This window comes from Podarcis gaigeae (genome assembly GCF_964106915.1).
Source record: "Podarcis gaigeae genome assembly, chromosome: 1".
Taxonomy (NCBI): Eukaryota; Metazoa; Chordata; class Lepidosauria; order Squamata; family Lacertidae; genus Podarcis; species Podarcis gaigeae.
Genome location: NC_139678.1, coordinates 134,531,564 through 134,550,265, shown reverse-complemented (window position 1 = coordinate 134,550,265; position 18,702 = coordinate 134,531,564). Strand labels below are relative to the sequence as shown.

At 41.6% G+C, this 18,702-nt stretch overlaps 1 protein-coding gene across 38 annotated transcripts in view; it reads right to left on the bottom strand.

Annotated features, from left to right (window-relative positions):
- The window catches only part of LRRFIP1 (LRR binding FLII interacting protein 1), a 103,300-nt gene that overhangs the window by 4,121 nt on the left and 80,477 nt on the right, over nt 1-18,702 (bottom strand). For 14 of the 38 annotated variants that reach the window (XM_083704786.1, XM_083704808.1, XM_083704818.1 and 11 more), the window contains 5 exons: nt 17,877-17,969; nt 16,156-16,248; nt 14,975-15,067; nt 13,188-13,329; nt 8,956-12,324 (listed from right to left, as the gene is read on the bottom strand). In XM_083704786.1, coding sequence (XP_083560912.1) covers nt 10,319-12,324; nt 13,188-13,329; nt 14,975-15,067; nt 16,156-16,248; nt 17,877-17,969 — 2,427 coding nt within the window. In that variant the 3' untranslated portion in view covers nt 8,956-10,318. Of the gene's footprint in view, nt 1-694; nt 775-1,661; nt 1,777-3,407; nt 3,458-8,955; nt 12,325-13,187; nt 13,330-14,974; nt 15,068-16,155; nt 16,249-17,876; nt 17,970-18,702 lie in introns of those variants that run through there. The other 24 variants (XM_083704787.1, XM_083704789.1, XM_083704793.1 and 21 more) reach the window with 4 other exon arrangements.

Sequence of the window (18,702 nt, the reverse complement as noted above, 5' to 3'; positions counted from 1 at the left end):
CTGGTGCTGGCTCGCCAGAGCAGCTTCATCACGCTGGCCCCGTGATCCGTAAGTGTCACCGGACAGCGCTGGCCCCCGGCCTCTTAAGTGAGATGGGCGCACAACCCTAGAGTTGGACACGACTGGCCTGTACGGGCAGGGGTACCTTTACCTTTTACACACAGGCACAGAGGCAGGTCCCCAGGTACAAGCTGTTTAGAGGAATTGACTAAGAAGGGTCACATATTGCTAATTCTTTACAGAACTGGATATGTATGCATTAGCTTATAAACTGGCTGGGAATGGAAATTTCTGAAAAGAAAATTACATGACAGTACTACTTAAAACAAACTGTTCAATACCAGCTATGTATCTGCATGAATGATACTCTGAACAAATTATTTCTACCGTGTTATTTTTGTAAGCAACTCAAGACCATTATGCTATCAAAAAGCCTTCTGACTCAAATGCCTTCTTGCCCTCTTAGTTCTTTATGCTCCACATAGTCATCGCCAGCAACATGGCAACCCACCACAAACAATTGCTCATTTACATTCCAATATGTTTAGAACTGAAATATAAACAACTTCCACTTATTTCACAGGAATTTGCATTGAAGCACATGCACTCGGTATCACTGCCTGGGTATCCCTTCCCAACATTTTTAGATAAGAAAGTACACCTCAAGAGAGATATAAACATATCACAAACTTACATTTTGTTCCAGTGCTGTAATCTCTTGTTCAGACTTTGCAAGCTTAAATTTGAGGTCACTGATTTGTCTATTTGCATCTCCTAAAGACATTTTAAAAAAATGTGTCACCCATTAAAACAACTCTGAAAAATATTCCCACAGTATCTAGGGGCATTAAAATATACCGCAATTTATTTAGAGTGTTGTATAGGGCTGTTCAGATGCCATTTTTACAATGATAACCTCATGAAAAATGCACCAAACTACCTTTATGTCCATGGGATCTCTGGTAATGTCCACTCATTATTCTAGAAGCAAAAACTTCTCAACTGTCATCTACCGCAGCCATTTGATCATGCGACAGGGGAGAGAAATGGACTGTAGGGCATCTCTGCCAGCTCTGTTAGCAGGCAATACATTTTTTTATTCCTTTATATCTCAGCTGGCCATTAGAAGGACTCTTTAACTAAGAAACAGTGGCTAAGTTTTGTTCCTTGCCACTTCATAATGACATTTGTAAGCCACCCCAAAAGTTTTTTTTGGGGGGAGTTGCAGTTCAGTGCAGTACAGTGACTACTCATTGCTGGCAACTAAACAAAAACTCCTTCTTAATTTCTACAATCCTTCCAAGTTGGAAAGCACATATTGACCACCTTTGACCAGACCATGTGTAAACCTATTAGTCTACAGAACCTACTCTTGCCCACATCTGTTGAATGCATTCAGTTCCACGCTACAGTCGGGGCCCCATCACTTGGCAGAGCTTCCAACTGGTTTTCTCAGGAAATAAGTATTCAGGGGAGAAGCAGCTACACCTCTGCATGAAGCAAAGTGGGTAAACATGCAGGGAAAGCAGGTGGGCAAGCTGCCACTAACCTTAATAATGAAACCTATTCCATTATATTTTGTATGATTATGTAAATGGATAAAATTAGTTTTGTCACTGAAGAGCTGAATACAGAATCTACAATGCGGGAATTCATCTTACTTTGGAGCTCAATCGCATGCATCTCTGTGCCATTTTCTATGACTCCATCTTCTAAATGTAAATTCTCCACGTTACTGTTCTGCTTTTCTTCCAGTTGTACTTTTAATTTTTTAACCTGAAAACCAGAAATAATTTACTCAACTTACTGGCACACTAACAATATGTGAACAGAATAATTAGAATTACAAATATCCTGCATTTCCCAACAAGTGTACTCGGATTGCATTATTTGAACCGATATTCGTGTTCCGTAGCATCTGAAATTATTTTTGTAAGGAATGATGTGACAGCAAGAGGAGACGTTACAGACAAAGTCAGGGACAGAAGAGGCTTAAAAGTCATGCAGGAAACAGAAGCTGCCAGCGTTTTCTCAAACAACCATAACAGCTAAAAATCTTGCTCTTTTTAAAAAGTGAAAATTTTGGAGAAGCCAAAATATTATCACATTAGCTACCTGGATTGTATTATTATGATTACACAGAACACTTTTTTAAAAAATGTACAACTCGATATGACAGACGGCTTTGTACAAGGGGCCAGATAGGGGAGGGTGCATAGCTGCAAACCACACACACACACACCCCGCTTCTTCCAAACAGCGTACCAGTGAGGACGCAGCTTTGTACTAATGTACTTAACATTATTTGGGACGCAGGTGGCGCTGTGGTCTAAACCACTGAGCCTAGGGCTTGCCGATCGGAAGGTCGGTAGTTTGAATCCCCGCAACAGGGTGAGCTCCTGTCCCTCGGTCCCTTCTCCTGCCAACCTAGCAGTTCGAAAGCACGTCAAAATGCAAGTAGACAAATAGGTACTGCTCCGGTGGGAAGGTAAATGGCGTTTCCGTGCGCTGCTCTGGTTCGCCAGAAGCGACTTAGTCATGCTGGCCACATGACCTGGAAAAACTGCGGACAAACGTTGGCTCCCTCGGCCAGTAAAGCGAGATGAGCGCGCAACCCCAGAGTTCTCCGGGACTGGACTTAACTATCAGTGGTCCTTTGACTTTACCTTTTTTTATTTAACATTACAGTGGTACCTCAGTTTACGAACTTAAACCGTTCCGGAAGTCCATTCTTAAACCAAAACTGTTCTTAAACCGAGGCGTGCTTTCCCTAATGAGGCCTCCCACCGCTGGTGCCCTTCCACCGTTCGGATTCCGTTCGTAGACCAAGGTAAAGTTTGCAAACCAGGACACTACTTCCAGTTTTGCAGAGTACATAAACCGAATCATTCTTAAACAGGACTGTTCTTAAACCGAGGTACCACTGTACTGTTCTGCCCTGGAGCTAAAGAACGCAATGGAAAGTGAAAATACCAAGTGGTAAGATAGGGCAGGTTCATTTAGATATTTTTGTGCTCAGGTGTGAGTACACAGAATACCCAAGAACTATATGAGATGTGAAGCACACACACGTTTTGAAGGGTTTTTCCCCTTATAGGGAGCCCAACCCCTCCTCAATACCCAATTGCATTTCTTTTAAAAATCAACAAGCACCCATCCTCTCTCAACACACACATGTGCATGCGCACACACACGTGCACACTCAATGTATATGCATTTGCACTCGATCACAATTAAGTTCAAAATTCTTTTCTGTGAAGTGGCCCAAAGTCTTGTTTTAATTTGGCTCAGGCAATGCAAATTATCACATGGAAACTTTGACCTTGTCAATCAGCTCTGACCTGTAGGGAAACAACTGGCAACATCCGAAGAGACTAATACAGAGGAAGTATTAAACTTTTGATTACCTGTTCAAGTAAATATTCTCGCTCATCAACAAGTTTTTTCAATCTAATGTCTACAAGAAAAAAAGAGAAGTGAAGCACTCTGTTGATATTGTTAAGTGAAAGATGCAAAGTATGTATTAAATTTGAAAAAGAAGGAATGGTGATGAAGGTTAGTGGAACTAATGATAAAAGATAGTTATGCACGTACCACGGTAAATGAGGTCACAAACAGGACTGGGAAGGGGTTTCAGCCAAGGGAGGTTATGCCAGTCTCACAAAGCATGCTTGTCACTTCAGTAGAAGCAGCCAGGTGCATGCAAGGCAGTTAATCTTCTACTGTAGGTTAGCATGCAAGGATTCTAGGGTCAAACCCTGGAATACAAAAATCTCACAAATCTTTACAGTGCAGCAGCATTAGGAAGACAGCAACACACTATCACAATGAGGTACACATCTTTTCTTTTTTTAAAGCACTCCTCTTTATAATTTGTCATTGGTGGTGTGGTGTGTGTGTGTGTGTGTGTTGAATGGGGTGGCTTTGGATGTTTCCAGATTGAGAACTATTTCCATGTGCATCTCTCAAATCCAGGAGAAGAGCCACTCGCCCCAAACATTTTGCTTCTGCCACCTTCGCCATCTTGGTGCCCTGCTGGCTGGGGCTAATGGGGAACATCTATAGAGCACCAGGTTGGGGAAGGCTATGTAGTGTATTCTTGCAAAATGATTAACAGTCGAAGATGCTGACACAAGCATGTGTTTTATTCTCCATATAAAACTGTAACATTCTCAAAAATAATTGAAGTGCTCCAAGAATCTTTATACTTTCTGTATTTGAAACCTGAATATATACAATAAGATAAAATGTAAGATTACCTTTCCCATGCCACTTTCCACCACACTTCAATTTACTTTTGAGAACTTTCAATTTGTTGGGCATTGCATGGGAAGGTTGCTCTTCATAAAATAAGAGGTTCTGGGTGCACAGATCTTCCAACACATTTTCCTAGAAATCAGTGATTACACTCAGCACCAAAGGGATGTAGTTAAAAGCTCCATAGTACAAGGAATTTCACTTTAGCAGAGCAACTCAGTCTGCATATTTATGTGTTTCACTCTGTACATCTGAACAAATACAGAGCATTCTTGTTATGTTACGTATACAAGCTTTGAAGACTGAAGGCCTGAGCCCCTATCATTTTCATTCAGGACAAATTTCATTAGTAGGTGTGGAGTATAGAATAAAATTTGTAGCACAGAAAACTACAGCTTGAATGACTGTAGCTTCAGGTAAATGTCAATTTTATAAATGGGATACATTGCAAAGAAGGTAATTTCAGCACTGAAGCACTGCTGCAGGCTTCAGGCTGCTTTGCTGACCCAGGCATATAATGGTGGAACATCTATATGAACTGAAAAGCGATTAGGCACAACCAATAGCATCATTTCAATTAGATATTTATTGAATACAATACAGCTAGAACCACGTGGGAGTCACTTTTCTGTGATGTTATGCATTGCAGCTGAACACTTTGTCTGAACTACCTGGACAAGGTCAGCGGTGTGGCGTTTTCCCATGAAATCTGTCGCAGCTTTGGGTGCCTCAATAGGTCTGAGCCCTGAGTCTTTTGTACTAGGCCCCTGGTTTCCTGCCCTTCCTTTCTCCCCTTCTTTCTTATTTTGTTTTAGATTTTTTAAAACTTTGCTTATAAGGTTGCTGGGTTTGCTGCAGAATATAGTGCTGGTGAGTTTCCAGGCACCGATTGTCGTAGTTTGCTCAGATAACTTAAATTGCCTTCAAATTTGTGTCATGGGCTGATGCTCTTTTAAGTACCTAGCATGTTCCGAGTCCCACCCACTTGGTTGCCACAGAGCATGCCAGTCAGTAAATCGCACAGTTCAAAGTTGGAGCTAACTCTTTATTAGCAAAAACATGATTTCCACAGACTTGGCTGAGTGTCATGCCTAATGAGCACGGGAGCTCATTTCCTGTGGGTCTCACTCCATGAACTCAGTTGCCAAGACTAAGGGTCACTGCCTCCCCACAGCTGTCTGTGTTTCCTCCTCTCCAGGGCTTTCCCCAAGCAACCTGAGACTGAGCCTGTGTGCAGCCAGTCTCTCCTCCGCCCTTTTCATGACTTTCTTGGTTCTGAGAGGCTGGGGGACGGGAGCTGATCACAGCAGGAGGACTTTTTGCAAACTGTAGGACCTGTCAAATCCAGCAGCTGAGGGAGGCATGAGCCCTCAGGGTGTAGAAGCCACGGGGGGGGGGGGCCTTCGCACCTTGGGAAGAGGAGTGAAAGGTGAAGAGCAGGCAGACTCTGCAGAACTTCACTGCATTAAGGGGGGGGGGAAGAGGGAGACTTGTTCTAAACAGGCGGGGGGAGGATTTCCCACCACTCATCCTGAAGCACTGCCTCCAAAACAGCTGCAGAATCTTTTCCTGCCCCAGATGCAACTCACCCGGGAGACCTCCTGCCTTTCCACTACCTTAAAATCATGCCATGGCCAAAAGGAGTGCTTTCCTCGACCTGGCAGGAGAGCCATTCACATCAGCTGATTTGCCCCATCCCAGCAGGCACCATGGGGGCACACCAGAGAGAGAGGAAAGGGATCCTTGAGGGATCCTTGCATGCACACTTCCTGGCTCTGCTTGCAAAGCAAGTCTTTGTACAGAGAGCAGGTGCGTTCATAGATATGGGAAAAAGGAAAGAGTGACACACACACACACACACACACACACACACACACACACACTTCCTGGTTCTGTTTGCAAAACCTCAGACATTTTGCTGATTTTTAAAAAATTCCCCCAGGTGGTGATTTCACCCTTTGAATCTCATACATGTCTGGGGAAAACCGTACATATGGCAACCCTACATTACTGTACGGCACATCTTAAGTAAACAGTAGGGATACTCCCACCTTTCACCTCCGTCTACCTCCTGCCCATATAGACCCCATTTACAATTGTTTAGAGAAGATAAATCAAGACATAAGGGGGCTATTTTACAGAAAATGATCTCAGAGCAACAGTAGCAATAAACAATATTTCACAAAACAATTTCTTGAATATTGTTAATAAGCACATTTTTAGTTCTATGACTGGTAGAAATTTGCATCAAATTTGCAGATGACATCAAACTGGGAGGGGAAGCAAAAGCCACAGAAGACAGAATTGGGATTCAAGGTGACCTTAACAGATTGGATAACTGGGCGCAAAATGAATTTCAATAGGGACAAATGTAAGGTTCTGCACTTAGGCAGGAAGAACCAGATGCACAAATATAAGATGGGGGACACCTGGCTTACTAGCAGTCACATAAGTCAACAGTGTGATACAGCAACAAAAACGCTAATGCTATTCTAGGCTGCATCAACAGAAGTCTAGTGTCCAGATCAAGGGAAGTAATAGTCCCACTCTATTCTGATTTGGTCAGACTACACCTGGAATATGGTGTCCGATTCTGGGCACCACAATCTCAGAAGGATGTTGACAAGCTGGAGCGAGTGCAGAGGGGGGCAACCAAGATGATCAAGGGTCTGGAAACCAAGCCTTATGAGAAACAATTGAAGGAGCTGGGTATGTTTAGCCTGGAAAAGAGGAGAATGATAGGAGATATGATAGCCACCGTCAAATATCTCAAGGACTGTCACATGAAGAGGGAACAGGCTTGTTTTCTCCTGCTCTGGAGGGGAGGACTTGTGCCAGTGGCTTCAAGTTACAAGAAAGGAGATTCCAATTAAACAAGATAGTAAGAGCTGTTCAACTGTGGAATGGACTCCCTTTGGAAGTGTTGGACTCTCCTTCCTTGGAGGTTTGTAAGCAGAGGTTGGAAAGCCATCTGTCATGGGACTCAGCTAAATTGGTAAAGAAAAAGCGATTTATATGTGTTGTATATGCGATATAACATTGTGCCACCAGATGGCGCTGTGAAGTCCCACTTTTATCTACCTGTTTTCTCTGTTTAAATTTACATTGCATTTAACTGAAACGCTTCTTTGATGTGTCTAGATCCAGCCATGGATGCTTTAGCTGAGATTCCTGCATTGCAGAGGGTTGGACTAGATGACCCTTGGGGTCCCTTCCAGATCTACGATTCTATGAGGTATAGAATGAGGTATATTGGGGGATAAAACAGCACTGAGCTTACCAACTGGCACTCCAAAGCAAATTCTCATATTAACAGTTGCAATTCAATTGTAAATATGCCTCAACTCTAATTACGTAATAATTTTTTGCAATTTTAGAGCCATTTGTCCATATGAAACTTGAACAGGAGTGGTGGGCCTGAAGGCCTATTCAAGCCCAGTCCAGGTCTCCAATTTGTCCAATGAGGATGCACCTCACAAACCAGGCCCATAGGTGATGTCAGGTATGGAACCACTGGGAACCACTGGGAAACTAAAGTGAGCTTTAGTTTGTGAGTGGAGCTCGCTGTCAGCGCCAGTTAGCTGACTGGCACTGACAGGGAGCCCCACTGGGATCAGCTAACTAGGGACTTCCTTGTTGAAAACTGAGGGTTTTCTCTGTTTGGAGGAAGTGGACTCAACTCCCTTCCTCCAAACAGACATTCGTCTCTCTGGAGAGGCAGTGGTTTGGATCCCATCCACCTGGCAATGTGAGATCTGGCTCACTGGCTGATACCAGTTCTGCACCTTTGATTAATAGCTCTGGCTTTGCCTGGTGCCCAAGTAGTCATCACTGTTCACCCCGGAGTTCAGGCATCTTCTCAGCGCATGCGCTGGGGAGCAATGGGAAGACCAGAGAAGCTTCATTGCTAAACACAGCAGGAAAGGATATCATCTGGAAATGAGGCTACCAATGCACATTGGTGTCCCTTTTGCATATTGATTTTGAACTCGTCCTAGGTACCCAAATCTGTGGTCCAATATGTTTTCTAATACAGTAGTACCTTGGGTCACAAACGCTTCGGGTTACAAACACTTCAGGTTACAAACTCCGCTAACCCAGAAGTAGTACCTCGGGTTGAGAACTTTGCCCCAGGATGAGAATGGAAATCACCTGCGGGCGACCCCATTAGCAAAAGCGCACCTCAGGTTAAGAATGGTTTCGGGTTAAGAACAGACCTCCAGAACTTATTAAGTTCATAACCAGAGGTACCACTGTAGTGTTTCATTGGAAGCCTTATCTCAGAGGAACATATCTAATATTGAAAGTTTGAAGTTACATGGTTGTAGCCAATGGTGTTGCCAGAAGAATGGGGAGAAAAACAATGTCCCGTATTCCCCTTCCTAAAACTGGTCTTGAGGGTCTCCAACCTTCCGAAGTGGATTCAGGGTGTGCCCAGGTGTGAGGGCTGCACAGGGAATGGGTGAACTGCCAAAAATTGCTTATTACCCTGTTCCACTTTACCATCAGCTGCGCAACACTGTTGGATACAACTCACTGCTTTTGCTAAGAACTGCCACATCTAAAATAAAAGCAACAAAATAGATAAAAGCAGCTAGGTACCATCTAGATAATTTAAAAAATAAATTTATATAACAAAAATTATGAGCAGTCTCAGTTGAATTGTAAGCACTTTATAAACAGGAGACAAGAAACACCTTAGAGTATAAAAAGTTTATTTCAATCTATATAAAATTCAGTGTGTGATATATGTTCTGTTTTTCCTTTTGTGCTTTAGTAGCTGAATACATTTATTATCTATTTTGAGTGCTGCTGTGCTACAAACATTCAGACTTTGATCCTATCTTATTTGTAACAGTCTAATACAAAAAAATGTTTATTTCTGCATTAAAAATAGTCCAACTTGGAAATAAGATACATACTGAAAAATCAGAAATTATCAATTTTCATTTTAACCATTATTTAAAAAATATTTATTTTTTTCTAAAGCAGTGTGATAGAGTTTTATGCATAAAACAACAGTTGCCTTTGGTTCTGTGGTTTTAAATAACATTTATTAAGGCATTCACAAAGTCATCCAAATTTGCCTACATTTCAGCAAAGAAGAAGGGGAAAGACTTTAAGATTTAGATTTAAGAAAATGTTAATTTGGGGTGGGAGGAGGATAGAACATATGATAGAACTTGAAGAAAATGTTACTTGATAAAAAAGCAAAGCACAATATAAATGAAGCACAAAAGAAACAAAACTTTCTTTAAAATAATATATATAGATCATGTTAAACAAAGTGGTTTGAATTCAGAATCAGTCAACTTTATTTGGTTCTACTGAAATAAATGTAACTCAAACACCACTGATTTTAATGGAATCTAAGTGTGACTAACTTGCTCTGAATCCAGTCTAGTGAAGGCTTGATTTGATATGAAATGACTAAAGTGTACACTTATTCCTATTAGCAAACCAATGATTCTTCACTTGCAACTTCTGTTCATTAATTCTATGTTATACAAAAGTCCTGTATTGACCTAACTATATTTTGGCAATAGCAGTGACCTTAATTTGGAATGTGTCGCTATGCAGCCTGTATAAAGTGCCATTTTATCACCCTCTGGCAAACTACCAGCATTTGAAAGCATGTTGAAGCTGATGTGCTTTGTAACAACTTGCTTCTAAAATAAAGGTGATAATTGTTAGCATATATTCAAAAGGTGGACAGTTTATAAGAACCTTCAAATCTTAGCTTTCAATAGAATACTGGGCGGGGGGAATCAAGTGCTCTATTATAATGTAGGTGAAAATATTAAAAGCACTTAATTCAGATTTAGTATGATTAATAGCTTTGTTTTACTATGATAAACAGTAATTAAAACCTGAGAGGTAAGAAAATGTTCATAGTCATTCATTATTGATATAGATAACAAGTTGTATAAAATGTATTTAGAGCGTGGATCTAGTTCCACTGTTAAACTTTTCCTTTCGTCTTTTGTTTAAAACAGCATATTTACTCTGAAATCACCAGATGGCAGGTTTGTAACATGCAATAATGACCCAGCTTCTGAGGTTATGATATGACACAATCTTCCCGAGATTTACCTTTACCCTTTCTACCCACCTGGACTTCCTCTTCACTTTCATCCGTATCATTTTTTAGTTTTTCCAACTGCTCTGCAGTATATTCAGCAATGTGATCTATATTGATTTCATCTGACATCTTTTTGCTTGGGTCTTCCAAAATCACACACTGTGCCTTTGAGGCCACGGAAGCAGAGGGATCTGTCTGAAAGAATGCGGCTTCTTCCAATTCTTTCCCTTTCTGCTGCTGGGTATTTTCACTTTCAATCACGGTGGATTCATTTATGACCTCATCTGCTAAGGCTTGGCAGGTTTTACCTTTTTTATTTTCTTCAGCATCTCTATACTCCATTTCAGTGTCCGTTTTGATTATATTCTGTGCTGCATGTTCTGTAATCTCAACTTTCTCTTGCGTTTGGTGATTATTTGTCTCAAGCTCATTATTAAGATTATCATTCCTTTCAGTAGTTTCCTGTTGTGCAAATGGAGACTCTGCAAAATCAAATGCTTCATGATATTCTTCCACAGCTTCTCCTTCTTCTTCATCATTGTCAAGCTTTCTCTCTTGATCACTCAATTCAGTCTTCTGTGAGGTGACGCAAGGAGCCTTCTCAGTATCTGGCACAATGTCAAGAATCTTTTCTTCTGTTTTTTCGTGATTCTTGTCCTCTTCATTTCCTTTGTTTACTTCAGTGCCCTGAATATTTACACATGCAGTTCCAGCAGATTCCTGGAAAGTTTCACCTTGTATATTTACACTTTGCTCTTCTGCTGGCTTATAGTCTTCTTCATTATTGTCTCCAGCAACTTCTTCAGGTGCTATCTGGATGTCTGCCACAGTTTTGCCATCATCTATGAATTCTGATTTAAGGTCCCCACATTTCTTAGAATCATCCTCATGGTCTAAGTTCCTTTTCTCAGGGATCTGGCATTCACTGTGACTCACACCATCTGCAGCAGTTTCTTCTATATGAACCTCTTTCATGGTAAAATCTAAATGTACATCCAGTGCTTCTGCTAAAGCTGCTCTCTGATCAGCCTCCATAGCAGGATTTTCTTCATTCTTTTCACTGGCTCCAATCACTTGCATAGTTTGTTCCTCTTCAACAAATGTCTCATCTTTTGAAGATAAGGGCTGAGATTTTTCCATTCCAACTTGTTTTTGTTCTTCAGACTCATCTGATGCAGAAGATATTTCAGTTTGTTGTGCTGCTACTTCACACGCCTGCCGCTGCACGGCATGTTCCGTCTCATTCTCTTCATTAATTCCACCAGTTTCATTTTTATCCCCATCTGCTTTATCGATTAGTTTGATGTGTCTACCTTCAAGAAGGTGTCCCTCAACAATTTTGCTTTCCGGCTGTTCAATATAAGGATCAATGCTTGGCACTTTGAGAAGCAAATCTTCTGCCAATTCTGGTGATTCTGATTGACTGGAAGTTGCCACATGGCTGTTATTCACAAAATCCAATGCTTCCTGAAATACTTCATTATTATCGCCTTCTGCCTCATCACCTACAATATGTGTTTGCTTATCTTTATCTTGCTGTTGGGGAAGTATTTCTATATCTGTCTGTATCTGCTCATTACCCTCCATACCTGAACATGCTACTTCAGTATCACTTTTATTTACAACATTTCCATCAGACTCTTTCACTTCTATGGTATCATCAGGGAACCCCCCCTCACCCCTTAATTCAACTATACCACTGTTTTCAAGGGAACAAACAATTCCTGGAACATGCTCTGAATGACTCTTAGCTGGTTCCTCAGGTCCACTATTTAATAACAATGTTGAAGCCACTTTGCCTTCAGTGATTTTCTCTGCCTCCGCATTTTCATCAGCATGCAACGTCTTTATCTCTGAACATTCCTGTACAATTTCCTGTTCCTTAGTCTCCTCTGTGTGTTCCTCATGCTCAGTATTCTGCAAGATTTCTTTTTTCCCCACATTCTCCAAAATCTCATTTTTCATCTCCACTTCCTTGGCTCTGCCTAAAAGATCATTAAGAAAGTTGAAGGGACCAAAATAGGGAGACTACTTAACTGTGTTACGTTAAACACTTACCTCCCCACTTAAAACCCAGAAGAGAGAATGAATCAGAAGAACTGGTTAAGAAAGATCAGCTTTTGCCAATTATGTGAAGGCAAAGCAGCAATTGAATTAGTTAGTGGCCTGATGAGCAGAAAGTGTCTTCTTCCCTGGTATCAACTGCACTGCATTGGCAAATGCCATTCAAGTCTGAAGGTTTACAAAGGAAAATACCTTTTGATTTGTCTGACAGCTATCCATTATTTCTGACCTAAAACTGTGTTCTATCACCCTGAGAAATATTAGGGACCAAAATACACCCCTCATAAATATCATCTTTTAAAAATTATCACTACAGTACTAAAATATATATATATTTGCTCTCTCATTCACGAGTCAATGCAAAAAAGAGTAACTCTATGTAGCTTCCCCGGTCTCTTCACATGCTCCTAATCCTATTTTAGTCTCCACGTTTCCCCCATGTACTGCAGGGAACCAAAGCACCTTGAGAGTCACTCAGGACACTTAGGGTTGCATGTTCAACATCTGTCTTAATAAAAGTGGCTGCACACCTTGTAGACATACATATAGGGCTTAGATGTTTTTAAAGCATTTGTTTCCCTGGACTTGGGGAATAAAAAGGAATTATTTTAACATCTCCTGTTAAAGATAAATAAAAGAAATATAATATGCTTGAAGTGATTGTTGGCATTAAGCAGAAAATAAAATGTATAGAAGTGATTTTATAAGCAGCATGCTGGTGATTAGTTAGCTGTTCAGATTCTAGCAAAGGTGGTGATCAAAAATCTTGATAAAAGGAAATTACCTAATGTATCATCCCCAGCTACCTTAGGGGCAGGAGTTGACCCTGGAGCAATATTGGAAGAACTTTGTAGTCCATCATTATCTAGGTCACCAGAGGTTTCTCCATTGGTAGCTACTTCTGAGTTGGGTATTATTCCATGTCGCTGTGAGTGAAATAATAAACAAACATTAGAACAACATTACAATACTATGCACATGAAATCTGCTTACAAAGTCACAATTCATACATGGTACAAAGCATGTGTGTACACTGTATGAGGGTATAATGAACATCTGGAACATATAGAAATGTCTTGATAAACAAAGCTATATGGTATTTAGATTAACCAATGTCTTGATTTGTATAAAAGAATTAAAATAAATCCTTCTCTAAGAAGTTCAGAGCAGCATTTTATCATTATAGCAATCCCATGAAAACAATTTGCCAGAGCTGACCAAAGCTATTTACAAACTGTCAAGATTGTTTCCAAACCCAGTACACTAACAATTCTATCACGCTAGCTTAAAAGGCAACTGCAACTCAGCCCACTAGGTCTATTTCTTCACGACCTTAATCTGGTTTAATATGGTTCGAGTGGGAGATGTTCCTAACAAATTGTGCTACCAATATAAGTTTACAATACTGTTTTGCTTTATAGAGGCAGCATGGTCTCTGGCTTCTGTCAAAACAGCACTAAGTACATGCTTTTATCCAATGTTAATGTTTACTAAGTGCCAAATTGTAGCAGCAAGCATGGGACGGAACAGTAAGGTGCACAGGCCCTCAATGCCTTTTTAGGTGGCCCTCAGCAACATTTGGCACCCCCAGCCCCTGCACTGTCTTTCCAAAGTGGGTTAAGCAAGGTGCTGAACTTTGACAGGGTCCGAGAGCCTTCCTGCCTCCTTCTCAAAACCTGGTTGGCACTCTCCCAGCCCTGTGAATGGGTTGAGAGGGCTCTAGGGCACTGCCAGAACCTCGTGCCTCACTTAGCTGGCTTTGAGAAGGCAGTGTGAGGGCTGTGTGTGTGTGTGTCAAATTTTAGCCTCGCTCCCCACGTGGCCAGGCAGTGTTTGGTTCATGGGTTCTGTGTCAAAGTACTCTTGCAGCCCACTTTGTTTGAAAAGTTGGACTGCTCTGAAATAGTGTATAAACAGGGCCATCTTAACCATAGGCGCCGGGGGTGCGCGGCACCCGGGGGTAGGGCTCTCAGGGGCACCAGGCAGAGTCCAGGGCCCAAGTGTTGGAGTCTGGGGAAGAGCCTGCCCATCAATTGGAGCGCCGTGGCTTGTTTACTGTGGGCGGTTCTGCACCGCTAGTTTGGGGGTGAGCGAGCCAGCGAGGTGCTGAAGCGGCCATCCGGCTCCGCCCTCCTGCGTGCCTGGGATTGGTAGCGCACGCTGCTTACAGCACGAGGCGCCCGGATTTGCTCAGTTGCAGATGCCAACGCCTCGGGCTGGTTTGTTGCACTGGGCTCCTTATGTTCCCTGTTTTCTTTTCCTGAGTAGAGATAAGTGTGGTGCTAGCTCCCTAAAACAAGGTTGACAACTCTGTGACCACTTTGATGTTCTGCCCCCCCAAAACACTGGGCAACCTGGAGGGGTATGCGCCGGGCGGATCTTTGCACCCCGGTGCCACATATACTTAAGACAGGCCTGAGTATAAAACAGAGTAAGAAAGATTCACACACTTAGCCAACCCTTATTTAAACAGTTAGCTCACCACTGCTTCAAAGCCCAATCCATTTATTTTCTCAGCACACAGAAATGATTACTTAATCTTTTTACACTTCTTTTGTTGTTTCTGCATACCTTCAATTGTTCCTTCAGCACAATCACCTCCTCTCTAAGATCATCTCGCTCACTTCTTATGGAATCAAAGAACTCTTTCTGCCTCTCTAATGCCTGAGTTTCCAAAGAACAAGCAGAGGATAAGGAAATGACAGGAAGGAGGAAAAATGTAGAAATAAAAAGGTAAGGAAAATTAGCAATAAGAATAAGCAAGTTTCAGATATGCAGAGAATTATTAAATTTCCATGCAAGCAGAAAAAGGAATTTTATTTTAGTATTTGTGGGTGTTATGAAAACTTCCTTTATAGATATCAGCAGCTCCTATTTGCAAGAATGCGCCATGCTTCAGCAACCCTGAGTTGTACTTTAAAATGTCACTACTGCAGATGGATGTAAGATATCTAATGCAAGCATGTTTGTTTTGTAAAATTGAGGTTGGCCCTTACAAACTTTGGTTTCATAAATGCTTTAAGTCAGAGCTTTCCAAACTTTTCATGTTGGTGACACAATTTTTAGACATGTATCATTTCACGACACAGTAATTCAGTTTTACTAGCAAACCGGAGGGTAAGCTAACCCCTTTCCAGCCATGGGAGGAGTGTGGGAGCATTTGCGCAACACACCTACGCACTGCAGCTGACACACTAATGTGTTGAGACACACAGTTTGGAAAGCTTTGCTCTAAGTCATTAGCTGATCACCACACATTATGGTTTTGTCCAAGTTTCCTGGTCTTCTCTTTTTTATGCTAATGACTTTATGGTAGGTTTCTCTTTGATTAACAGTGTCATGCAGGCAAAATTGCTGATCAGCAAACAGAGCAATGTACTGTAGTAGTTATGAAAAACGTTACTGTGTCTAAATATTGGCCACATTCAACAATCATCACTAAACTTATACGGAAATATACGGCTTTGAATTTTATGTTACACGGGTAAGAATTAAAATTTAATTAATTAATATCAATTTGCTCCATTTCTACAATATTCAAATGGTCATGGGTTCTGAATTCTGTTCTGTCCAAATTCTATCCTTGGCGCACACATAACCCCCAGCTCCAAAACTGCTTTGGCAGCTACTACTCTGTTTATAAAGGACACAAGTCTTTTTCGCAGAAAGGAGCATTTTATAACACTGTGTGGAGTTTCATACTCTTGCTTAAAAGACAGCACTGACAATCTGGTCAAAGTTGTGACTCCTACCCCTATCTTTTTTTCTTTCCATTCTATTGTCTCCTGAAGATCAGACATTTCCCTGACATAGCCCTCCTGTTTCTGCTGTAGTTGTCGGATTTCCTAAAGTACAGGAGCAAACAAGAAGACAGAAGGCAGACAAGACAGTTAATCAGAAGAAAAACCCAAGGCTACAGCATTTTAAAAGTACCATGAAAAAAAGTTAAATCAACTAAATCCAAGAAACCTACCATTTACACCAATTTTATGGCTCTGCCTTGAAATCCCAGGACCTTTGTGCTACGTTCTAACAGAGAACATAGTGGCCACCTCACAGTATGGGCAGGAGCTGGAGTCAGGCCTACACTCCTCCTTGTCTTACCAGGACGGTGCAGCTGCTTACTCCATATAAGCTAAACCAGCCCAGCCAAGCTGTGTGCATGCAGGTGGGCAGAGGAAGAGATTAGTATACACATTCTAGTTGGCATTCATCAAATATGTCAACACTTGATGAGAGGGGCCACATTGTTCTTAGGACTTAGTATGTGACACAGTCGCTTAAGAAGTTAGTCGCCACCATCATCCCACTTTGAACGTAACAGTAAGGCAGAAGGGAGGAAGGAAGGAAAGGGCAATAAGTGGTAGATTCAGCCTGGTCAGTGATCTAAGCGGATGGATGCAACTCGGACCCCTGGACACCACCTCCTCCACAAGGAAGGGGAGGAGCAGAGGAGCAAGGGCAAGGCTTGAGGCAACACACTTCACTGCAGGGCGCCTGTGGTCATCCCCTCCAACACTACCGTTCTGTCATTCTATGATTAATCTCATTCACAGCAAGCCATAAATGAGTAAGATAAGGGAGTGTGAGAGGTCCTGGGAGCATTATAAAGAAGGAGCTGAGTAAAAGGCAAATATAAATAATGTTACAAATACAGGTCTTAGGATAGAAAAGTGCTATATATATGATGCTAATGCTTCAAGGTTCAAGGCAGGAACTTCAACTGATGCAGCTTCTGGGAACACCTTAGAGGCTAAAAGCTCCCGTGAAGCAATTAAAGTTCCTGCCTTCAAGCACTAGGCAGTGCTAATCCCACATGGAGCCAGAAAAGCCAGCACAGAAGATACGATCAGATCAGATCCAGTTTCTCAAACTGAAGGTACCAGTGTGAAACCATTTGATTACAGGAGCAAATGCTTTCTTTGCATAGCTATTGCCACAATTCTCTTCAAACACTCCCAGTTCACCCACAAAAGAATCTGGTATCTCCAGATGGCATCTCCTCAAGCCACGTTTTTCATCCCAGTAGCAGGGAAGCAGTGTCCTCCCTGACTTCTGTCCCACATCCCGGAAGTCAACACCAGCACTCCAAGAAGAAGTGAGCCATATTAGACAGTAGGCGCCTTGTTTCCTGTGAATTGGTAAGCAAGTAGCTCTTTAATTCAAAACCATTCACACTTGAATACAATTACAAGTTTCCCTTCAGATGCTTTACTCATCCACCAGTAATTTACAATGTTTTAAAAAGGGATATAAAGCAAGGTCACTTGCTTAGATAAACTGTACGTAGCTGGTGTTTTGTCTAGGTTAATGAGAATTTAACCTAGAACAGTGTGATGGGATGTTCTTGGTAATTCCTAAAGAATCACTTTTTGTGGAAAATCTGAAGCTAGAGAAAGCAATATTTTTGTTGTCCATTTGCTAGCATACAAGATATTAATGAAAGTATTGTTTAACCGAAGAATTCACTTACTGCAAGTAGTTCTTCTCTTTGTTTCAAAGTCTCTTTGACTTCCATGAACTGAAACTGCAATACAGTATGGGCGTGTTTTTCCCTCTCAAAATCCTACAACGAAAACACATTATATATTTATTATGTGAACCTGTTTAGGAAAAGAAAGCTATTTTTTGCAAAGGATATTGCAGCATTATACCTGTGTCAACATTCCAGATGTTCCTGCTTGCTAATGGGCATCTTCCTTTGGTAGTTATTATATATAAATTCTAAATTAGATACCAGTTCTATTAGCCCAGCCTATACATTAGGCAAGTGGTAAATCACGGAGAAAGCTTTGGGCTTAAGGCCTCTCTTTCGCCATGCATAAAACCCATAAATTCTAACCTAGACCTATGTGCATAAATGCTTATGTGAGCAAGCTCCACCCATGTGACTCCTCCACTATTGAGGGGAAAAGAGGGATCTACTAATTCAGTCATTTACTCACACTGGCTCTGATATATGCGCAAGATTTGCTGCCAATTGGGGGACTGCATACAAAGCTAAGGCTCACTTCCGCAGCATATTTAATATACATGCCATGTGTAAACCCATCATTAATTTAGTATCTGCTCAGAAAAAGGCACCTTTAAAAGGCGCCTCAGAAAAACTAGAGCCATCATAGGGACAATGCAAACAGCCCAATCCTAAATATGCTGACTCAGAAGTAAGGGCCTTGGAGAGGTCATTTGGATGCTGCCAATGCAGCAAATACAACACGGGAGGCAGCAGCCATGAGCTACTGGTCTCTGCAGTCACAGCAGGTGCTGTGATTCTCTAGTGCTTTACTTCCCCCACAGCT